The 25,208-nt window shown below is 42.9% G+C and overlaps 1 protein-coding gene across 1 annotated transcript; it reads left to right on the top strand.

The window, feature by feature from the left end:
- The first annotated feature begins 1,503 nt into the window (after positions 1–1,503).
- Positions 1,504–21,689, top strand: LOC142297184 (uncharacterized). Its single transcript, XM_075341452.1, has 5 exons — positions 1,504–1,869; positions 2,915–3,157; positions 8,249–8,372; positions 13,420–13,600; positions 21,515–21,689. The coding sequence occupies exons 1-5, from the start codon at positions 1,504–1,506 to the stop codon at positions 21,687–21,689; spliced, it is 1,089 nt and encodes a 362-aa protein (XP_075197567.1).
- Positions 21,690–25,208: the final 3,519 nt, after the last annotated feature.

Genomic DNA, 25,208 nt, shown 5'->3' with positions numbered 1-25,208 from the left:
TCACCCCGATGGGCTTAGAGAGTCATCTGGCTAGAGAGCTGTAGGGGCCCAGAGTCAGACGAAAATGAACGGAGTTAGGGGGGAAGGAGACACAAACCTCGGATATTTAGGACGAGTTCCAAGATAGCGGGGGAAGGGGGGAACAGGTTGAGGAGCAGTACCCAAAATGGAGAGCAAGGAAGCAAAGGAAGGCCATGACTGTGATAACGGATAGAAAAATAAAAGTGAATGATTCAGGTTGGCTAATCAAACTCTGATGTTGTGTGTGTCACTGACTGTCCAGTTGGGTGATGGACACCAGCCTGAAGACACCAGTAAATGTCATGCCCCCATACCGAAGTCACATCTCCATACATAGTCTCCTCAATGAAGAAGTGTGGTGCCTGTGCGTCCCGCGGCCAGCACATTTCTTCACCCCCCCCCCATTAGCATCCCTGGTTCTCACAACCTAAAGGATCTAGAGGCTTCTGCCAGTGTGACCCAACAAGATGCTCACTGACAGCAGCACTCTACAGCTGTGCCATGTCCTCACCCGACTCTTCTGTGAGTCCATGGACAAATGAAAATGCATCTGCGGCTGCTCATGTCACCCAGCGCTCCTCTCCGGCAGGTATCAGAAAGGAGTGTCACATACAGCGTGCTGTCACGTGGCCACGCCTTAGGGATTCAGATGCTGTGATTTAAATGTGCAGCACTGCTATATTGCCCTGCGGCCTTGGCCGACGGGTTCTTTAGCAGTGATGTACTTTGTTTTCAATCAACAATGGCTTCATCACAATCTGTAAGACGTGCTGCGGCCTCTTGCAACTTATGCCAATGTATGTAAAGCGCTGTGGAATTAATAGCGCTATATAAATGAATAAAATTATTATTATTATTATTATTATGATGCGGCTGCCAGTGATTTAAAGGTAAAATGCTCCTTATGAACTTGGCAGGCCCTGAACTATTCCTAAGAGACCAACCTGTCTCCATGTCAAATGCCTGGTTACAGGTCATCTTTAAAGGGTACCGATCATCTCAAGAAATATTATTTACCTCCTGATATAGGGATAATCTGTAGGTAAATAGTATTTAAATCCCATGTAGTGATTAGTGGAGAAGTGGCTACAGAGAGAAAATGAAGTTATTTTCTCAACATAGCCATTCAACTCTATTCATTGGGACCTAGCAAGGAGCTATTTCAGTCACTCTGACAGCTGGGAGGTAATTACAGCTTCATTCAATGTTTATTAAGTGGTGATTGCAACAGCCCCATGCACTGCCTTGCTTCTTGGAAGTGAGTGGCTACAGGGAGAATAAACCTTAATTTTCTCCCTGTAGCCACAACTCCAGTTATCCAGCTATGCAATATTTACATGTTATCTACCTGCAGATTACCCCTTTATGTGACGGTAAATTATGTTTTTTTGAGGTGACAGGTTTCCGTCAACATTAACTCTTTACTACTGCTACTGCAGTCTACTCGGTGAAAACAACCCTTCTTCTACCTCGTTCCAGTCCATGTCTGTATCGTTTGTAGGAATTCAGTTTTCTGAGACAACTCATCTGGATTCCGGTTCTGTGGGAAGTTTCGTTCAGCGAGATGTGGTGGAGCATTACCACATCCCCATCCGACAACTTCTGGAGCCTTTGTCGGTGTCATGCACCGATGGAATGCTCCTGTCCGAACCCATACGCTTTGTCTCTGAGCCTGTGGAACTATGCGTGGCAGATACACATTCGGAGAACATCCCCTTCCTTGTGCTTCCAAACTTATCTTGTCCGTTTTTTCTAGGTCTGCCTTGGCTCCGTGCTCTGGAGTATGTTCTGGCTTGGAAATCCAGTACAATGCTCCGCTGGGGTCTGCAATGCCACAAGAACTGCCAGGTTGGTGACACCTTGCCAGACTGTCCTGCTTTCTGTCTGTCGGCTACCGTTGATTTTGAGGAGAGAAGACTTTTTTCAGGCCTCTAATAAAGAGGGGTGTAAGGGGGGGTACTTTAGTGCCAGCGTCCCTGCTCTGCTCTCTCTTGCTCCTGCAGGGACGCTGACTCACTCACTATCCTGGCCAGCCAACTCCATGCTGCCTGACTTCCCTGCGGTCCTCCATATGGGTATCCTCTGCTTTTCCCTCCTGGGGACTGTGCGCACCACGTAGGTCCTCTGGGAGTGCTCCTAGAGACACACTGCCCTTCTCGTGAAGAGCCAGTGCACCAATTCCTGGAAGTGCCTCTCCACTGGGAGGCACTGGTTACTTAAGGCAATCTCCCACTAGAGGAGGTGCCTGAGCAATGCTATTCATTAGTTAGTGGTTTGTTCCCTAGCAATCTAGTTGTCAGGACCACTTGTCCACTGTCTGTTTCCTAGCCAGGGTATGTTTGTCAGTCCTGCCTTGTTGGTACCTAGCGTCTGTCTACACTAGGGACTCTGCCTGTTTGTATCCGAGTCCGTCATTGTCCTGGGGGTCAGGTGCCACACTACCCTGGGAGTGTCACCTGGCGTCTGCCTCGCAGTGGGCGCTTAGTTACGCCCCCTCCGCTAAAGGGTAAGCCCAGGTCCCCCTGTGGTCCAGTGGGTCCACTTCAGCTCGCTGGTTTACCATCTAGCGGATAGAAGACCTTTTGCAATGTCATAAATATACATAATATTATATTGGTTGAAATCTTGACCTTTTGGGCATGGCAAAACATGATGAAATATTTCTCTTTGACGTCCTTTGACATTTAAACTTATGAATAATTAGCATTGTGCACAAAGGATAAGTCGATGTACTGTTTAACCTGAAAAGCTGACTTCTTAGAGAACATGTATTTAACATATAATGTTTCATGTTTTCTTGCCATTAAAATATTCTTTTTGTGTTTTGGAATATTCTGTTTCAGGATTATTAGAATAAAGTGACGCAATCAGTAAAAAAGGGCTGTATTCTGAGATATTCGCTCCATATAAAAGGAAGGCAAATGGTAAGTCCCAGCCATACTGTCTCCTGCTGGACAATATGATGTTCTTTAGCTGTTTCTTACTGCTGAACCTCATAGCGGCACATGAGACTGCAGAAGCCATTCCAGTGAATGAGAACCTGGGAAAGAATCAGCGTATCCCCGAGGAGTATCAACCTTCGTTCGTACAAGATGGGATGGAATGTCCCAAATATCGTCTCCTGAAAAAGTATCCCGTAAGAGACACTTCACTTTATTAATATATGGGGCTTGTTTTTTTTATCATATGTACTGGAAGAATCTTTAGCCGAAAAAGTATCCACAACATTGTAACTTATACTATATACAATAACAGTGATATTTCTTTAGAATCAATAATATGCTCAGCAAACATGTCATTGATACTGATCAGTGTTTTGATGGTACCTTATGCTGAGCCCAAATGAACACCTGTACTTATTTCATTGGAGGGATGACCCATCAAATACAGAGACATCCACTCAATGTAAGACTTCCGTCACACAGCCATGTTTCCAGTACGCATGGTTTCCGGGTTTGTTTTTAGCCACACCTACCCATTATAACCTACAGGGCTGCTCACATGTCCATATTTTTACCTGTACTATGTGTCCTTGCAAACCACATGGGGACATATCTGTTTTTTACCAGCAGCACAGATCACCAGGGCCAATACAAGTCTATGAGTCCATGAAAAACATGTATAGCGCACAGATAACATTTTTTGCCTGATATGGAAAAAATGTCATCAGTTTGGTGAATGTAATTTTCATCTACTTTTAGTCTGTGTCTATGTCTACTATCTGTATGTTGTCGATTGTTGGGGTTTTTTTATACTAAAAGAAAACAATTCTGCATTGAAAAAACATATAAGTAAAGTGTCCCATAGCACTAAACACTCCTAGTGGCAGAATATAAAAAACTGTGAAAGGAAGAGCACCAGAAAATATTAGAATCCAGCGGAAAACACATGCAAAGAAATGTCTTTTCTTCAAGTAAAAGAAATATCATTTTATTGTAAACTTCAATAAAAATGTAGCATTCCACTACATGGGGCAAAAAAATATAGAGAGAGGTGAGAGTACACCGGACTACGCGTTTCAGCTTACGCTTTCATCATGGTCCAATAAAACACTAAACATTTTGCCATCTATTTAAAAAAGAACAACCTCCAAATCAATTGACCCAAAACCACAATAAAATTAATAATTCTTTATTAAACACAAAATACATATATCAATATATAAAAAAAAGGACCAGAGAAAGGATATCGATACCAATTCATGGGCAGCATAAATAGTACAAAATAAATTAATGACAGGTTCATGCATATTCAAATATTCATGGTGGAATCGATTGTTCCCCTTTCACAGATATAATTCGTTGGTCTCCTGAAAAATCAGCAATCTGAAATTATTAAATTATTTATACGCAAAATTCCATTTTTGTCTGTGTCATTTAATTGGTCTCCTGGAACCTATATATATCAACTATATCCAAAAGTGTCAATGTTCAACATTACTTTATAAAGCTATACAAAAATTATATTTAATAAAGTGTCAGTGCTTATCAATAAATTATAAAGCTACAAATTCAATTTAGTTCATAAGACAATTGGAATTTAATAACATGGAGTCCAGGAGATCAAAACATCAAGTATAAATAACAAGGGGTTAATCATGTGTTATTGTTACACCTATTGTACCACCCATCATATACATACTAAAACACCTTACAAGGTAACCAACTAAAGTGCATATGCAATGTGCAAATAGCAGCAGGATTTAAGGTAAACAATATTTTATCATCATTATAAAGTTAAATCCCCATCCTCATTGCCATTATGAAATTAAAGTGCACACATAATTAACATACTAGCACGTTTTACATGTCCAACTAAAGTGCATATGCAATGTGCAAATAGCAGCAGGACTTAAATATTAATTATATCAACATTACTGGGTTAAATCCCCATCATCATTGCCATTATGGAGTAAAAGTGCACAAAATCATTCATAGTAACACATGTCTTACATAGGTGCCACAGGACCCCCCTTGACGTCTGTTTCGTATGTCTTCCTCAGAAGACCCTTTATGTGTGATGCACAACCGGTCCTCTTAAAAGACGCATCCGAAAACATCTATCAGACACGGTTAATACTGCAGCGGTTAACATATCATCGGTCTCTTGGCACTTTGCCACTAAACATAATAGGGATATTTCTGGCTTCTCCTTTAAGGGAATTGAGAGAGTTACTAAACCTTTTAGAGGGGGCGATCACAAGCATAAATTGCTAAACTGCAAGAGTTTCTGGATATCTACCTTAGGCGATATGTTTTTCTTTTTTTCCTTGTATGATAAATAGCTCTACAAATTAATATGTATTAGGGTTAACCTAAGTTTATATAATAAGTCTCCACTTGGATGTGATATGAATAGAAATAGATATGAAAATATAATATATTGGGGATATAGTTAAATTTTTAGTCTGCATTAGATAGCTCTTATCAGATATATTTTCATGGACTAACACATTTTTTAAATTTTAATTATGTTCATACATGTATTGGTCTCCTATATTTAAAAAAAGATTATAAAAAACTTTATTGTTCTAGAGTAAAAGGAGGTGAACTTGGAGGGGAGTGTGTGCTCTGTTGGGAAATGTGCTCTGTTGGGAAATCACACCCTAGGTTTTAATTAATTTAATTAATTTGAAGTATTTATCTCGGTTACGGAGGAGGTCGTTGCTGGTAACAATCAACAACACACTCAACCAACACATCACACGGGAGCTCTTTCACTGGGATTGGGCTAAGGGTAGGTGCTGGGGTGGTCATCATGAGGTATGGGACCTCTTGCCCACTAGTTCAGGAACCCGGGAGGCGGGGCACCAACAGGGGAGTTAGGAGCCATCTCACACAGTAGTCAGTCAGCTCTGAGCGTAGGAACCACCAGGTCGCACTCAGAAGGAGACAAGCAAGCACGGACACAGATACTCAAGGGCCTGTGGTCTGGAGCTGGAAGCTCAACCTTCATTCTTAGGAAAGAAGGGGGATCCCAGGGGTCGAGGGGACTGCAGAAGGCACCTGTGACCCATTCCACGGAACAGGAGCTGGGGTGGAGAGAAACCGTTGAAGGGTGACGCACAGAAGGAAACACCAGCCTTGAACTCCGAAGTATCCGGGATCGGCTGAAGCCCATCACAGCACAGCCTGGTTCTCCAATGGTGGTGTGCTTCCAGTGAGTAAAGAACTTGAACTCCACCCTCTGTGTTGTCCCGTTACTGCTGGCACTCTCTCAACATAGCACCCCTGCGCCATAGGCGACTACCATTCCTATCATCCTCCCTGGGGCCGAGCTCTAGCTGTGGAGAGCTGTAACACCCGAGCTGCGCCACCATCTGCCCCAGAAGAGAGAATTCCTGCAGTGGCGGCTAAGAATTGGCCGCACACCACAGGTGGCGTCACGAACAACTACCCCCTTTGTCCCCATCCCCAGCTTTATTGACACCGCCAGGGTCACGAAACCGGGCAAGGCTACCTCGGCGACCCATGCGAAGCACCGCGGCTCAGTGATGGATAACCCAAGACCCCATGGGCGCGTCACGTAGTCCGGTGTACTGTTACCTCTTTCTATACTTTTTTGCCCCATGTAGTGGAATGCTAAATTTTTAATGAAGTTTACAAGAAAATTATATTTTTTTACTTGAAGATAAGAAATATTTTTGCATGTGTTTTCCGCTGGATTCTACTGCTCTTTTTCTTCTCAATTCTGGATTGTGTGGCTGGCTCCCACCCTGTTTCCCTACGGATATTCTACCATTCTGGAAGGTAATCCAGTAACCATCATGGACACTGATAATCTGGCTAATTAATTCTTTTCTATTGTACCACAAAAAATGGCCAACTCCCAACAACAAAAACGAGATGGGGAGGGAGCCGTCGCACACAATCAAGAGCTGCCGTGAGCAGCAGCAACACTATACAAAGCAAAAAAAGACTGAGCTCCCGGTAACCAAACAGTCAAACACAGGTCAACCACACAGACGTTGGAACCTTACCCAATGCTGCTGCAAGCACAGAGGTCCGAGGCGCATCCAAACCAAGTTGACGACAAAATCGGGTCACTTACACTAATCACACTCTGATCACAGTTTGATCAGAATGTGATCATAGTGGATATGATTTTCTCGGATGTGGAGAAGATAAAAGTTTTTGGAGTTTTTTTCTAATCCATTGTATCAGTCTGTGAAAATTGGACACTCGGATGTTATCAGTAAATACGTTCACGGTTTATCCCTTGCAAGGACCTTTCAAAAGTCCAGGGGACATTTATTATGTATGAACAAAAATGGATTTAGGCAGCTAGAGCAGGCTTTTTTACAGTTAGAGCAGTCAGACTGTGGAATGCCCAACCACAAGAGGTAGTAATGGCTGAAACAACACTAGATCATCAGCCGTATCCTCCAAGTGTGGTAAAATTAATTGATGATTACGAGCAATTTGGGATTATAGAGTGTATAAAGCGAATTATCCCAATGATTGAACTTCATGTGCTGTATCGCTATTTGTTTTACATCCAATATGCACTTCACTTCCACAGCTCTGTCAGAGTTCCTTGCAGACCCCGCAGCCAGCTTCCACTTCTTTGGGCACCGTGCGATCATCTTTTTTGTTCTAGAATAAATGTGGATTGTTGTCCATGGGACAATATAAGACATACCCTGAGAATAAGCCCTAGCCTATATTTCGGAGCAGAAATAATATAAGTTTTGCGTAAACATGGGTTGCAGGGACTATGCCGTAATGTAGGAAGTAGAGTAGCAAATTGGATTCTGGTGAGTCAGCTGAATTACAGAAGATAAGGTTAGGGGAGCATTAACAGCAGAATACAATCTAAAACCATGGAACAATAAACCTATAAGGCTATGTTCACACACTGCATCTTTTACTGCGTTTTTGGTGCATTTTTGAGGTCACAAAGATGCACCTAAGTCATCTTGGCTGCAGTTTTGAAGATGCATCCAAGATACAGCATGTCAATTCTTTTTGCGTTTTTGCCAGGATTTTTGAGTCCTTCCAGTCAATAGATTTTACTTAAAAAACGCATTGGGTAAAAACGCATCAAAAACGCATGCTTTTTTATGCATTTTTGCCACGGGTGTGTTTTTTGGGGTTAAGAAAAGATTCAGTGTGTAAACATAGCCTAAATGGCAAAGAGGCCAAGTGGTCCAACATTCCTCACTCACGCAGACCAGCATCTCTGCCGGCCTTACCACAAGATTCATTACCTTTTTCTTATTTTACAGGGCTTTGAACAGAGAGAATATGATGAAACAACATGGATATCAACTCCAGTGGAACTAAATAATGAGGGGCTAAAGACCAGTTACAATAACTTAAGTCAATTTTTTAAAGGATCAAACTCAGCAGGTAAAGTGTGCTGTGCGCAGCCTTCTCTAGTATTTCTAGTAAATATAGTTAAGTATTCAGAGTGTAATTGTATCCAATTACATATCTTTTGTAATATGTAATTGGATATTTTTTTATTTTATAAATTAAAATAATTGTAATAAGACAAAAAAAAATGGATGGTGGCAGCATCTATAGCAACGCGCACCACATGTTATTATGTATTAAGTCATCCACAAGTAGTACAATGCGGTAACACCAATGTTTATGGACCTAATTCGATCACTATAAATGAATCAAGAAGCGCTGAAGAAATCCAGTGAGCAAGCAAGGTGGATGAATAAATGGCTACCTTGACGAAGGTTTCTTTTATAGCGCTGTGCGTCAGATAGCTACATCATACTGGTAGGCTGTAGCTACCGCATGTACCCTTTCTCATAAAGAATTTTAATAAGAATTGGAAATAAAGAAAAAGCTTTTTATTCATCCACCTTGCCTGCTCGCTGGATTTCTTCAGGTTTTCTTGATTGCATCGAGTGTAGGTCTCACACCCTTATCCAGAGCGAGATGTCGGGCGGTGTACATTGAACATGTGGCACAACACATTCTATTGGTAAGCTGGCTTTATTTTTTTTTGTTTTGGATTGGACTATAAATTAATAGATTGTTCCTGTATGTATTGTACTTCATAAACATGGACTGCTATGTTCATCGCCAATATTAAGATTTTCTATGGGACTGCCAAAGTTAGACAGAGATAGACAGGTACAACACTCAGGTATGTCTACAAGTCCCTTTGAGTATGAATTAAATAATGGCAAACATGCATGGCCATCTCTTGATTCTTATGAGACATTTCAGCTCCAGTTCTCATGATTGGGCTTGGCCTTAGCAGTCGGACTTATCACTTCTCTTGTGCATAGGTGATCATTTTCACTGTTGGGAATATTGTGGGAAAATAAGATGGAACATACAACAACCATTTCTTTCTTTATCACAATGTGGAGGATTAGAAGAGAGAATTGATGAAAACAAACCAAAAGGGTAAAGGGTACTTTACACGCTGCAATATCGGTACCGATATCGCTATCAAGCGTACCCGCCCCCCGTCGGTTGTGCTTCACGGGCAAATCGCTGCCCGTGGCGCAAAACGTCGCTCTGGCCGGCAAACCACCTCCTTTCCAAGGGGGCAGTTCGTGCGGCGTCACAGCGATGTCACACGGTAGCCATCCAATAGCAGAGAAGGGGCAGAGATGAGCGGCTGGAACATGCCGCCCACCTCCTTCCTTCCTCATTGCCGGTGGACGGAGGTAAGGAGATGTTCATCGTTCCAGCGGTGTCACACATAGCTATGTGTGATGCCGCAGGAACGAGGAACAACATCGCTACTGACCAGACAACGATTTTTCATAAATAAACGACCTCTCGCAGACAAACGACTTTTGCCTCTTTTGCGATCGTTTAAGGTCGCTCCAGCCTGTCACACGCTGCGGTCGCTAACGGTGCCGAATGTGCGTCACAAACACCGTGACCCCGACGATATATCGTTAACGATGTCGCAGCATGTAAATGGCCCTTCACACAGAACACGATTACTAAACCCTAAAAATCAATATAGTGCCATGGACATGCGGTGTCTGCTCAATTCAGCCCTTCTGGCATAAGCCTGCAGCTTAAAGGGAATCTGTCAGCAGATTTTTGCTATGTAACCTGAAGACAGCATGCTGAAGTGATTAACACACAGATTTCAGCAATGCCTCTCTTATTAAGGTCTGTGCTGTTGTTTACCAGCATTGATCGTTTTTGCTTCAGCAGATTATTATTGATGGACTAGTCAATTAGCAACCTTCCTGTGATTAGCAGCTCATTGTCTATAGACATTGTATACTGAGAGCCTGGTGTGGGCGGGGGCAGCTTTCTCAGCTCTACTGCTATAATCTAAAAACTCTGATTGTGTACTGCTGCACCCAGTAAACTAAATGATCAATCATTGAATTCAGGGTCTCTGCCTACATTATGCTGCTTTCAGATTAAGTAGCAAAAACCTGCTGACAGATTCCCTTTAAAAGGGTTTTTCACTAGTCAGACAACCTCTTCTCAATCAATATGTTTTGCCCTCATAAAATAATAACAGCTATACATACCTTTGATGTCGGTGCTGATCCAGCATTGGTTCTCTAACACCTTGTGTGACATTACTATATCACAAAAGCCTTGCTGCCCAATCAGCAGCCACCTCACTCCCTTTCCTTGGACAAAGCAGACATCTGGAAGAAGTGAGAGAGCACTCACTTCCTCCAGCACATGTGTTGAAGCACACGGATGCAATGCATGAGACCAGTGATCAGAGTAATAAAAGTTAAAGTCCCATAAAGGGATTAAGTAAAAAAAAGTTAAAAAAACATGTAAAAGTGTTTAAAAAAATCTCAAAACACACAAATGATTAAAGTATTATGCAAAAAAATACATATCTTTATATAAAAATAAACAAAAAAACACATTTGGTATAGTCGTGACTAGAACAACCCAATCTATTAAACTGTAACAGTAGTTAAAGAGAACCTGTGAGGTCCAATATGCTCAGAGAACCACGAGCAGTACTGGGTACATATTGCTAATCCATGCCAAACTGTCCCTGTATACACTAACATAGATAAAGGGATCTTTAGAAAAAGTATTTCTAAATATCTTTTATCGTATGCTAATGAGCGAGGGCACTAGTCCCCTGGTGTTAGTTCCCCTTGCCAGTTGCCCCCATTAGCATGTTAGTATGCCCCTGTGGGTGTGCTATCATGCCAAAGAATGTGCAGCGTCAGAGGATGATCTCACTCACCTCTCCGCAGCCAGCGCGTCCGACGCTGGATTTTGGCTCAGTGCGCATGACCCCGGAGTTTGGGTCATGTGCACTACTTCAGTTTGAAGCCAGGACGCGTACACCTGCCTTCATAGTGCAGTGAGCATGACCCAAATTCTGGCGGCGCAGAGGTGAGTGAGATCATCCTGTGATGCTGCGCATTCATTCGCATGATGGCACACCCACAGGAGCATACTAATATGCTAATGGGGCGACTGGTCGGGGAAATAACGCCCAGGGGGCTAGTGCCGTAGTTCATTAGCATACGGTAAAAGATCTTTAGAAATACTTTTTCTAAAGATCTCTTTATCTATGCAACTAGATACAGGGACGGTTAGGCAGGGATTAGCAATATGCACCCAGAACTGCTTGTGGTTCTGGGTGCATATTGCACGTGACAGGTTCCCTTTAACCCCTTCAGTTCACACTGGGAAAAAAAAATGCTTTTTCATCATACTGGTGGGAAAAAGGTGGCATAAAACGCAATTAAAAGTTATATGTAAAGAAAAATGGTATAGCTAAAAATGTCATCTTGTCCGCAAACAACAAGCCCCAAATCACATCCGTCAGAGGAAATATAAAAAAGCTATAACTCAATTCAGAATTCTGTTTTTCTATTAAATAGTTTTTATTGTGTAAAAGCAGAAAAACAAAAAAAAATACTATAAATGTGGTATTGCTAGAATTGTACTAGCCCGAAGGATAAAGTTGTCTTTCAATTTTGCTACGAATAGCAAAACGCCCCCCAACAAATCCTGAATTGCTTGTTTTTTTTTATTCTGCGTCCTAAAAATAAGATTAAAAAGCGAACAACAATGTAAATGTTATGTGCCAAAAATGATACAAATACAATTGTCAACTCCTCATGCAATAAAAAGCCCTAGCATGACTCTCTCAGTGGAAAAATAAAAAGGCTATAACTCTCAGAATATAGGGATGGAAAAACAATTCTTTTTTGTTTAAAAACGTTTTTATTGTGTAAAAGAGGCAAAACATAAAAAAATTATATAAATGTGTTATAAATGTAATCGCAGTGACCCAACGAGTAAAGCCATCTTTTTATTATACCGCACTAGGAACAGAGTAAAAAATAAATAAAACCAATTCTTGACCAGCTGTTGATTTGTTTATATTGCCTACCAAAGATCGCAGTAAGGCTCGGCTCACATTTATCATGTGCTCTACGCTGAGCACTTACATCTGTGCTTCATTATAAATGTCTGAAATACATGATTCATACCGAACATCCAAGGGAACATTTCCCATAATGAGGCAGATGGAGTCACTATGATCTCTGTCTGGCCTAAGATCCAGTGATGCCCAACTTTTTAAGCTTGCATAAAAGTGCAGTTGACCAGTTTTGTGCACTTCTGAAAAGATAAACTCTGCTAAACAGGGGCCCGATGGAGTGCGGAGTATCTCTGCTGCCTCATTATAGTAAATAGATTTCAACTGATTCACATCATTTTGAGATTTAGATGGAAACCCTATTATATGTTTTCAGCGTGGACCACAAGATAAACGTGATCCAAAATTTTATGCAAAATGTTATCAATAAAAGCTTCAACTCAAGCCACCAAGAAAAGCAAGTACTCAATCAGGTTCGAAATTTGTCAATTGAAATATAGGGGGTTTTCACATTATTGGTAATGTAAAAGCTCTGGAAAAGTTAAATGGCTCCTTGTCCCCCAAAAGAAATCCAGGAAATTCTGTGCTCCCAAATCCAAATGACCCACTCCTTTCAGAGCTCCACAGTATACGTAAACCACAGCTAGTATCCACATGTTTGTCAATACTGTAGAGATTTCACTTTATTTACGGGGTTCATGTCTCCAGACGAATGAGTTGGGCACAAGTTATGAGTACCACAATGTACCGGACACTGCAAAGTACTGGGCACCACAGTGTATAGATACTACAATGGCAGATTTCCAACTTTCACTGCAAAAAAAAAATCTTGTCAAATCAGACAAGGTGATTTTCTGGGTTTGTTTCCTCATTTTGTCTCTCATAGTTGTGATCTACCTATGATGTCAATTACAGGCCTCTCTCATCTTTTTAAGTGGAAGAACTTGCACAATTGGTGGCTGACTAAATACTTTTTCCCCACTGTATATAGTCTTGCATATGATTAATAGAGAAGAAAATTAAAGCTTTATTTGATTGAAAAATATATTTTAATTAGAGCTGCATTATACATTTCTTGTCTTTAAGGTTTGGTCCTGAGTTTTACTGCTCCTGTACTATTAATGGTTTCATTGGGTGCAGGAGAGTCTGTAACAGCTTCTATGGGTATGTTCCTTTCGCCAAAAGTGACACCTCCACCGAAGCCTTTAAAGTCAGACCAAAACAGTTTGAGACTTAAGAAGCTTATTAAAGTATCAGTTTATGTAAAGTAAGTATGTACAGAAACGAATCAAGTATAACATACTAAATGATTTGTTCTAGTGTCAATTAATATGTTAAGCTGCATATAGATTTATTAAGAGTTGTGCTAAGCTTGGAAATTATCCCCCATCCTTTGTATAGCTGGTTATACCCCATCTGGGAAGTTATTTTCTATCTGGAAGGTTATCCTCTATCGGGGAAGTTATACCCAATCCACAGTATATGGAGTAACTTCTCAGTTGTTGGGGGTCTCACCGCTGGGCCTTCCATTGATTCCAAAAATGAGTTTCTGAAGAGTGGAGGTCTAGCAAGTGCAACTCCACTCCATTAATTCTCAATGGGAGCACTTGAGATAACCTAGCGCTCCATTAAGACAGGGTTTGAATGGATATAACTATGGGATAATTTACGAACTTAGCACAACCACTTTAATGAACATCTCTCAAATGGGCTCATGTTCAGTTAGATCCCAAAAATGAATGAGCCTCTACTGTATCAGAGTGTGGTGCAAAGGGTGCATAAGTAACATTGATTCTGAGGGCCAACTCTCACAATATGTTGACCACCACGGGTCTTCTAATTGAAGTAAAAGACTCATATATTCCTATGAGGTTGTTAGTATGTGTATGGAGACCCACGATCATTATGACTGTTGCAGACTGTATATAGAGCATGAAATGCAGATGTCGGCTTCAGTTTGATGCTTTGTACATGATTTGGAATAGGGGCCCTTTTAGCTATATCATGATGCATGCTCACAAAGTAGGCCTTTAGCAGAAAAAGTAAGAAGCTTCAAGAGTCCATCCTGTGCATCTCTGTCCCATTCATGTAATTGGGACCAGGCTTCAAATAATAAACAGTTGTGTGGACACATGTGTTATAAATTGTCAGTGAATTAAAACATATGACTTAGTCCAACAGGCACATGTGGTCAACTCGGTCTGTTAATGGACCGCTTCACTCTCACGTCCTACAGACGAGATTGAAATTCGGAGGAAGGTAGAACTGCTGCTTTTTCTTCCTATGGAAGGAAGAAGTGAGAGTGAAGTGGTACAATAATGGCGCATATTGGCTGGTGGGCTCATGTGACATAACATCACAGAGCTTGAACCGGAGATAAGTACCGACTGTAACGCCGGCCAACATACTCACCACTGAAGCTGGCGTGCACCCTCCCCCACCTCTCCACAGCCGTTCATGTGCTTCTCTGTTACCTCCTGCCACACAAGTCACCTGGGAGAGCGCTTATAGGGACAACACACTGTTACAAAAAAGTGCCATTCAGCCTATGGATGAGAGGCACAAGGTTTTCAAGGCATCCTCCCCTTAGGGGAGGTGCCTGAGCAACATAGTCAGTTAGATACTGTCTTGCTAGCTTCTTTTCAGGTCCTGTGTTTCCTGTCCCTGTTTCCTGTGCCCGCAAGTGTGCTGCCCCTGCAGCAGTCAGACTGCTCGGATCCGGAGGTTTTGCTGTGGCTCGAGAGTCCCCAGACCCGGGGCTCAATGGCCACTCGAATAAAGAGGGGGGGATTATTTACAAGGGGACAATTCATGACGGCACCCGTGGTGTGCAGTAAGGGAGTACCGCTGCTGCCGATGGGAGTACCCGGGGTGAATGGAGCGGGGTAGCGAGATGGTGGTCCCTCTATGGGTAGGGAAGGCCCCCAGGCTCCGGAAGGATGGTTTATGGTATTTTGGAGGTGATTTGGGCAGGTCCGGACCCGGGAGGCAAGTGCACTCACTCAAGCTGTGCAGCTTTTAGTGCGGCCAAAAAGCAGACTCTGACACAGAAGTAAACCAAGTCTCTGGGTGCCGCTGCCACTCTCGGGAGCCCAACTGGGTGTCCGTCCCCACTGGTATTGCTTAGTGGTCCGGAGCCTGCCTCCATCCACAATTGTGTAGATGTTCTTGAGTGATAGTGATATAGTGGAGCTGTGATCTCGATGGCTGAAACTTGGGATTTCAGTGGGCTGCATAAGCTGGAAGTTCCTATTCCTCTCGTTGTGTTAATGCCTTCGATCTCTGAGCTCTTGGGGTAAGTTCATAAAGAGACTATCCTCCACAGGTGAATTATCAGGTTGCATGAAGCTACTCAGACCTCAGAATTAGAATTAGTAGATCCATACTGTCTTTATAGCATTATTATTTCTATACTATGGTTCCCAAACCTTACATTAATCCTACAATCAACTCATAGTATTTTCAAAAAAATTCCAAGAAAATTATTCTCCAAGTGGATTCAATATCAATTTTATTATATTTGTATTTTTTATTTTTATATTTTTTGGATACACAAAGTGCAAAAAGTGCAGCATAAAAACACCATACAATCGGGTAAACAGAAAAACAGGACAGTGCGACCCAAGTAACAGGCTATAATCAAAGATTCGTATACTGAGCTTATATGCAGCATACACAGGGCAATAAGTATACATATGGCGGTACCCAAGGATATGTAACCACGGATTAAAGTGCTTATTTATAGTGCTATTAGTCAAATGACATATTTCATATTATTGCACCTCAGTCATATAGTACATATCATACTCTGTGCAATATAACATACAAAAGGGCATCAGTCTGAATACAGCAAATATGCATGTAGCTAGTATAAAGATATTGCACAGTTCCCATGTAAATATAAATACATATAACGGCACCCAGGGGCATATGAACATGGATAAAAGTGCTTATTTACAGTGCTGTTAGTCCAAGGACATATTTCATATTATTGCACTTCCATCATAATGCACATACCCCACCATATGCAACATAACACATGTACAAAGAGTTACTTAAGGTATGATGAAAAAATATTAATGATAACACACGTAATTGCTCATAATTAAAGTGTGGGGAATTTAACCCCTCGAACCACCACCTTAAATCAAAGAGCCAGGCCTCAGGTCGCACTGCCCCGCCTGGCTCTTTGATTTAAGGTGGTGGTTCGAGGGGTTAAATTCCCCACACTTTAATTATGAGCAATTACGTGTGTTATCATTAATATTTTTTCATCATACCTTAAGTAACTCTTTGTACATGTGTTATGTTGCATATGGTGGGGTATGTGCATTATGATGGAAGTGCAATAATATGAAATATGTCCTTGGACTAACAGCACTGTAAATAAGCACTTTTATCCATGTTCATATGCCCCTGGGTGCCGTTATATGTATTTATATTTACATGGGAACTGTGCAATATCTTTATACTAGCTACATGCATATTTGCTGTATTCAGACTGATGCCCTTTTGTATGTTATATTGCACAGAGTATGATATGTACTATATGACTGAGGTGCAATAATATGAAATATGTCATTTGACTAATAGCACTATAAATAAGCACTTTAATCCGTGGTTACATATCCTTGGGTACCGCCATATGTATACTTATTGCCCTGTGTATGCTGCATATAAGCTCAGTATACGAATCTTTGATTATAGCCTGTTACTTGGGTCGCACTGTCCTGTTTTTCTGTTTACCCGATTGTATGGTGTTTTTATGCTGCACTTTTTGCACTTTGTGTATCCAAAAAATATAAAAATAAAAAATACAAATATAATAAAATTGATATTGAATCCACTTGGAGAATAATTTTCTTGGAATTTTTTTGAAAATACTACGGTATGAGTTGATTGTAGGATTAATGCATGAAGCTACTCCCTGATCTAGTGTCCTGTATCCCGCCGTACTCGGTACCGGTCTGGTTACTGGACTTCTAGTGCCGACCGTTCTCCAAAACTAAAGGATGCTTTACATGCTGCGACATCGCTAATGATATATCGTCGGGGTCCCATCGTTAGTGATGCACAACCGTCGTTGTTAGCGACATCGCAGTGTGTGACACCTAGGAGCGATGATCAACGATCGCAAAAACGTCAAAAATCGTTGATCATTGACACGTCGCTCCTTTTCATAATATCGTTGGTGGTGCATGCCGCTGGTTGTTCGTCGTTACTGCGGCATCACACATCGCTATGTGTGACACCGCAGGAACGACGAACATCTCCTTACCTGCAATGCGGAAGGAAGGAGGTGGGCCCGCTCATCTCCGCCCCTCCGCTTCTATTGGATGGCTGCCGTGTGACGTCGCTGTGACGCCGCACGAACCGCTCCCTTAGAAAGGAGGCGGTTCGCCAGCCACAGCGACGTTGCAGGGAAAGTAAGTCCGTGTGACGGGTGTAAGCGATGTTGTGCGCCACGGGCAGCGATTTGCCCGTGACGCACAACCGACGAGGGCGGTTACGCTCGCTAGCAATATCGATAGCGATATCACAGCGTGTAAAGTGCCCTTTAGGGTATGTGCGCACGTTGCTTTTTACCTGCTTTTTACCTGCTTTTTTGCTGCTTTTTCTTCTGCGCTGTTTAATGCCAAAATGGATGTGTTCTTCTATTCAAGCAAAGTCTATGGGAATTTGGGTTTCTTGTTCACACTATGTTGTTCAAAATGCTGCCTTTTTGTGGCAGAACTTTGGTCAAAAACTCAGCTTTGCAGTGCAATACCCAAATGGCAAAAACAATTGACATGTTGCTTCTCTGAAAAGCTGAGTTTTTGACCAAAGTTCTGCCTCAAAAAGGCAGCATTTTGAACAACATAGTGTGAACAAGAAACCCAAATTCCCATAGACTTTGCTTGAATAGAAGAACACATCCATTTTGGCATTAAACAGCGCAGAAGAAAAAGCAGCAAAAAAGCAGGTAAAAAGCAGGTAAAAAGCAACGTGCGCACATACCCTTAGTCTTGGCACCCTCTCCCAATACCCTGTGTCATGATTGACTCCTGGCTCAGCTGGAGCTGAGCCTTTTTTTTAGTTTCACTTCTGATGCAGGTCACGTTAGGGGTTAATCCTTTCTGCCTCGTTCTGGAGGTCAGGCTGCTTTATTAGGGCACTGTTTCTCTTGGACTTCGCCAGTGATACTTCTGGCTCTGCTATGTTCTGCTCTTGAGTGACCTGTTGTCTGCCCTGCTCCCTCCTGACCTCCGTGTTCACCTGACCTGTTAACCTCCTCTGTTGTCTGTTTCCATCAGTGTCTCTCCCGCTGTCTCCCTGTTCGTTCCTTATCTGTTTGCCTTAATTCTGTCTTGTCTTCCCACTCCCCCTCGCTTCTAGGCTCTGATTTCCCGGCTACTGACTATTTGCTTCCCTCTGACTACGTTTAGACTTTGGCCATGTGTACTTACAAGACCTCATGTTGTGACACGGCTTTCAGACGATTCTACTGCCATCTGGTGGGCTTGACTAGTATTACCTCTGCTAGGGAATTCCCTGCTCATACGTTTCCTCCACTTTTACGCCCCCTAGTGGTTTACCAGCTAACTACCTTCTCAGATAGTTTCAGGAATCCTCTCAGTCCCACATTACTGCGCTGTACTGCTATTGTACATCTTAGAGTACAGCGTGACACCCTGCGACCGGGTCTCCGACTTCTCTGGTCCCAGACCACCGTCTGCAACCTAACCAAGGACACACAGGGAGCTCCAACTCCCTCAGCTCCTCACTCTCTGAGGGCTAGTACTCAACTGACTTCCTCCCTCCCACCTGTCTGCCTGACCCCTAGGTGGATAGCCCTATTCCAGCTAGACCACCCACTGGTGTGCCTGACAGGGTGTGGTGTGAGGTGTGGTTAGGATTTGAGTGCTGATGGAAGCAATACCAGTAGTTAGGATCCCAGAACCATGGAGGGTGGGTTCTACATTAAGAGAAAGGAGAGTGCAGTTCCCTGTGACACCCTGATAGAGTCAGGGGCGTCACACTCTCCTTCCCCTACCTGTCATTACCTGCTGTACCCGCCATACCTGCCTACACCAGCTGTCCTGTCTTCTTCAGTCATCCTGGCTGCAGCTGCCTGCACTAAAGATTGTAGCTGTCCGTACCGGAATCCTTCTCTGCCCTGGGGGTCAGCTGCAGACATACTAACCACTTATTGACAGATTTCCCAACAGATTTAAGCTGATTGCTGATGGTCTTAGGAAGTGACACTTAATACTAAAATAGGGATTGTTCAAAGCAAAAAACCGTTGAAAGTGAGGGCTTGTCTTTTCATCTTTAATAGGGTAATAAATAATTATGTCTTAAGATTAAATTATAATTTTCACATTTAGAGCTTTTGAGATGAGTGTATTATGTCTGTCTAAAGATAGTGGCTAGTATGATAGAAAATATTTGTTATAGTACTTCTGAATGTAGAAAAAAAATGTTTCTATGTAATTGACAAATACTTTAAGTAAAGAGAATTACTCCTGTCCAAAAACACTATTTACAGGCAGCTACAGTGTTAATTTGCAGATAAATAGCATTAAAATCCCACATCGCTGCCTTACTAGAGATGTAGCCACTAGGTGAAAATAAATTTATATCATCCCTCTAACCGCTCGCTTCAAGTCATCAAGGTTGTGTGGAGGTGGTTATGCTGTAATTACTGGCTAACAATTTTATTGACAGCTGCTGAGTAGTGTGTGTGTGTGTGTGTGTGTGTGTGTGTGTGGCGCCCCTGACCTGGTTAGGCACCACTGAGTACTGCACCCATGCTGGGGACAGTACAATACAGGTAATCCAGAAGGCTGACTGGGGTGTGGAACACAGGCGCATAGTGATCAGGTCTCACACATGTACCCATGAGAGGACCCCTGGGGATCCCAGGAGGGGGCAAGCCTTCACCTTCACTGGAATAGTGGAGGGGGTAGAGCCTCCATCTCCTCTCAAGGGGTGTGGTAGAGAGTCTGGTTGCTAGGTGGCGTAGGCAAGAACAGGAGAGGAGGAGCAGTGAGCCAGTTCAGTGTAGAGTTGAGGGAGCTCAAGTGAGGAGCAGATCCCTGGAGCTGTGCAATCTGACAGCGTCCGCGCAGTGGCTACAGACGGGGGAGAACGGTCAACTAGGAGTGCTGCCTGAAAGCCAGCTTCAGCTAGGGAGTGCAACGGAGTGGGAAGTAAGGAGACTGCTAGAGAGCACCAGGCCCAACCGGGCGGCAGATCCCGAAGCGGGGATAGATTCAACTTTCTTCTGCTAAACCTGCCGGTGTGGGGCTCTTAAAGCCCACACCACAACACTACAAAAGCCGCAGCCACGTAACCACAAGTTAGGGCCCATAGGTCATAGGAGGCAAGAGGCTGGAGTGGCCTGGTCCGGGGAACAAGCAAACGGCAAACGAAGGGGAGAGAGGCTGCAGCATCTTCCCTGGGTGACCCCCATAGGGACTCAAAGTCGGGGTCACCCCAAACCACCAAGGGCTAAGGAAGGCGAGTCAGTAGTCACCCTCATAAAGTCAGCCTGAAGGATACCTGGTTCCCACCTGGTTCATCCCAGCTACGCCCGGGCTACTCACCCTGCCATCAAATGTGAGTAAAGCCCTTGAAAGACATTCCTGCCTGTGTGGTTATTCTGCGACTTGTAGTACTACAAACCTACACCGGGCCCTGGGGCTTGCCTCACTCTCAGGAGGCTACTACATCCGACTGCACCCACCATCAGCCCCAGGCGTCCCCTAACCTGCAGTGGCGGTCCCCACTGACCGCAATACTGAGAGTGGCGTCACGATCAAACAAGAAGATTTCCTACCAGTGACGGAGATTCAGCAACGTGGAGTCCCTGAAGGTAATGCACCGACACCGACACAACACCTGTGGGGCTTCACATGTGTGTGTGCGCGCAGCGCAGGCTTTCAATTCAAAGTGCTCACTGCGTAGTTAGCCATAATTCCCTGCATCGCTCAGGTTACTGGCAGTGAGCAGCTAGAGGGAGGATATAAGTTAATTTTCTCTCTGCAGCTGCTGCTCCACTAAGGCAGCCAGGCAGGATTTTAACGCTATTTACCTGCAAATTAACCCTACAACTGCAAGTAAATAGCATTTTTAAACATGACAGGTTCTCTTTAGTGCATTTTACTGTAACAAGCTTTTGTCTGCCATTGTTTTGCAGATCTTTCACTGGAGATGTTTCTGGAGCAAACATTCAGGAAAACCTTAATAATTTGGCAGGAGAACTAATGGACCTGGGTCTTGATTTCGACCAGTCCTTCTTTGGCTGTCATATATTTGATTTTAATTCTAAATTTACTAAACGGCAAAATGAAATCTGGTTCCTTGTACTGTAGGAGTCACAAACATTGATCTCCTTAGAATAAAATATCATCAGGGTTGTTACTGAGGAAATTTGTGGTGGGAATTGAATAATTAAAAGATGACAACCATTTTTTTCGGTCTCCGTGTGGTCCCTGTACAAAACAGTAAAGCACATGGAACAATATAAGTGAATGGCCAGGTTGATAGGAGCGTTATTAAATATGGACTGAGTTTTCTTGAATAAAATAAGTGTAAGGGCTTCTTCACATGTCAATTTTTCACATGAAAAACATGGCTAGAATTGGTATCTACGCTAGTCTTTGGGCTAGTTGACATTTAGGATTCTTTCTTCGGATTGAGTGGCATATGAAACTCATTAGTGTCCATGAAAAAAAATCAAACAGCATTCAGATGCCATCCATGTGCTGTCCGTTTTTCACAGACTGTTTCATAGAGGAAGCTTGAGAAACCTCCATTTTTTTTTCTCATTTGACAAAAACTTATGAAATTCTGACCAAACGCTGATGGTAAAACACTAATGAAAGCCTGAACAATTTTTGAGTGTGGGCTCATGCAAACGACCGATTATATCGGACGACTGCTATTCATGGTTTCACGGATAGCACTCGTACCAATGTTATTCTATAGGGCCTTGCACATGATCGAATTTTTCCCTTGGACCATGTGGTCCAAGGAAAAACTTGGTGACATCCAATTTTAATCCAAGTGTCAGGTCAAAATTAGCAATACAAGTCTATGTGCCCATGCAAAACATCAGACCGCACTCTGATGGCATTGATTTTGACAGCCTGGTATAATGGAGAAGGTGGAGACACTTTTTTGATTCTTTCTACACTTACGATAAAAGCTGATTCCACTCTGATCAAACTCTCTCAAGTCTGACCAGCATAAATGGATTGTTGTTTGCAAGGAGAGAAAACAGTTGTGTTCACCTTCCTTATGAAAAATATCACTGACAAGTGAAGGATTTCTACCTTGCACCATACTTCTCGGTTTTTCACCCTTGAGCCCGGCTCAATTGATCCTATTTTCAGGCATTGTGCTTCTTTGTAGAGATGAGCGGACCCATGGAAGTTCAGTTCTGCAGGTTCAGCCAAACTTAGGATAAATTTCTGTTCTGGACCCGGACTTGACCCGAACCTCATTGGAAGTCATTGATTGGGCAGTTCGGCACTCCACCCACATACAGCCAGCCATAAAAATAACACTTCCGGGAGAGGGATGGGTTTTTTCATTATTTCTTTTTGTACACACTACATCTGATAAAGCTGTTTTTTTTCTCCAATGCGAGCCATTCAAAAACTGCAAGCAGCTCGCACTAGGCTGAGCACCGATTGTACCCCAGCACAGCGATGCCCGAGTGGTCAGTATACGTAAAGAACCCGAGCTTCGAACACTGATTTTTTTTGGGCCCAGTCATCTATAGTTCTTTGTGCGCAACAGAACGAACATAGACCAGTGCCAGCCAATGTGCTGGTGAACAGTATACACATTGTATAAACAAGCAGCTCCTGCAACCACCCACAATGTGACGAGTGTGTGACACTATATGTGGACCCAATATCAGCAAAGTGCGGATGAGACTGGTCCAATAATTTGAATTTTCATTTGAACCCGGCATTTAAACTCAATGGAACCACTGAAAAATGTGTACCAAACTGACACCACCCATGAAACAGAACACCATATAGATGAAAAATTAGGCTATTCATGTGGTGTTTTTCCTGTGGATCGATGGTCTGCATAAAATTAATTAGTCTTATTTCTTATTCTGGTCCATGTGGTAAATCTTTTTCACTGACTGATAAGGGTATGTGCACACAACATTTTTTAAACGCTGGTCTACCCATCAGATTTTTCAAAACGAAGATGTTTTTCCTAAAGCGTATTTTTTGTGGTGACTTTGCCATCGGAATTTCTTTTTGCATCATGTATATACAGTAATAGCAAGCACTCTGAAGAATGATCAGGTCATTTCTTTTAAACGCTTACCATGTTTCACAGCCTGAAGGGGTTAAAAGAAGCTCAAGAAGACAGAACATATGCACTGCAATGTCAAAACTTGTTGAGCAAATGTTCATTCAATATATTAGCATCTCTTAAGCGCTTTTTCATGCATAATTTCTAAATGGACCATTTTGAAAAAAATGTGTGCACATACCCTTAGTCTGCGTGCCCACGATCAGTGTTTGCAGCGTTTTGGATGTAGTGTGTTTTTACTGCACCCAAAACACTGTGTTGTACAGTTCAAGAATTTCTAGAAATCCCATGCCCACTGTGCGTGTACAGCCCGCAGTGTAAACTGACCTGTGGTGTGGCTTTCCAAGCTGCAGGATGTGAATTCTTTGCTGCGGAGTCGCAAGCGTCCTCCATAGGGAGAACACAAGCGAGAGACCACAACACCCCGAACTCAGATCGTGGGCATGAGCAGCTCGCGGTCTCCTGCCTTCTCCTATGGTAGAGACTCACGGCTCCGCGGGTCAGGACTCGCTGTGTCCATGATGCAGCGGGCCCTGATCGTAGCCACGTACCCTTATATACAGATGAAAAATTAGTTATCTCTTGATTGAACAATGGTCCTGATTCTGAAAAAACAAAATGGACAATTATTCACACAGATGTGTGAATAAGGCACAATGTTACCTGCATATGCTGTGAATCATTTTATCTATAAATTGCTGATGAAGTTTTCGTTCAGATACAGAATCCTTTACACATAACTGTAAGAAGAAGTAAGAAAACAAAAAAAAAAACATGCAGGGACCAATGTGCCTGCAAAAAATGTAAAAAACAGGTTTTATTATATGTTGGATAAAAACATGATTATATCCAACACAACAAACATAGTGATGGGTGAGCCAACAGGGAACCCCCCATAATAACATAGCACCAGTTACCACAAATAGACAGTATATTAAAGACTCATATATGCTCAAAAAAGTATCATAGTGGTAAGTGCAAATTTTCAATACTGAGCATATAGGTCAATAAAGATTCATAAATAAGAATCAGACGACACAGCGGTTGTAGTTTAAGGTGTTTACTCACTGAGTTGCTCCTGCCGTTGGACTGCCAGGCTTCGCTGTGATGAGCTCCAGACGATCCCGGATAGTTTAGGGGCCAGTACCGGAGGGATACTTTGTGAGTCATTCCTCCCTGCGCTCTGTTGTGTGAGTCTCTGCGACTTGAAGCTACACAGGGACCTCTGTCCTTGGTATGGTTATGCTCCCCGTCCCGTCTAGCGCGCAGCGCGAGTTTGTTGATGGGCCACCCTATGGTCATGGCTCCTGGCTCTATATGCTGATTTGCCCCGGGCGCTGTTGTAGGTCAGAAAACTTGAAATCCTCTGCCCGGCGGATTCTGGTGGCAGGCGGTGAAGTGCCCACCAGCCAAGGGCTCAGCACCCTGAGTTGTGCGCCGCTCCTGAGGGAGCTATTAGCTCTCCTTTCAGCAACCGTGTTCTCCTGTGTCTTACTTCATTCCCAGTCAACAAATTCTATGTGTAAGGGGCTCCTACTCCCCAGAACAGT

This window comes from Anomaloglossus baeobatrachus, chromosome 3 (genome assembly GCF_048569485.1).
Source record: "Anomaloglossus baeobatrachus isolate aAnoBae1 chromosome 3, aAnoBae1.hap1, whole genome shotgun sequence".
In the NCBI taxonomy this organism is placed as follows: Eukaryota; Metazoa; Chordata; class Amphibia; order Anura; family Aromobatidae; genus Anomaloglossus; species Anomaloglossus baeobatrachus.
This window is presented reverse-complemented; position numbering and strand designations above follow the sequence as displayed.

Coding starts and splice junctions, on each gene's coding strand:
- LOC142297184 (XM_075341452.1), top strand. CDS start 1,504: ATGTCTGTATCGTTTGTAGGAATTCAGTTTTCTGAGACAACTCATCTG. Junction 1,870..2,914: donor AATGCCACAAGAACTGCCAG/GTTGGTGACACC, acceptor CTGTATTCTGAG/ATATTCGCTCCATATAAAAG. Junction 13,601..21,514: donor AAAGTATCAGTTTATGTAAA/GTAAGTATGTAC, acceptor ATTGTTTTGCAG/ATCTTTCACTGGAGATGTTT.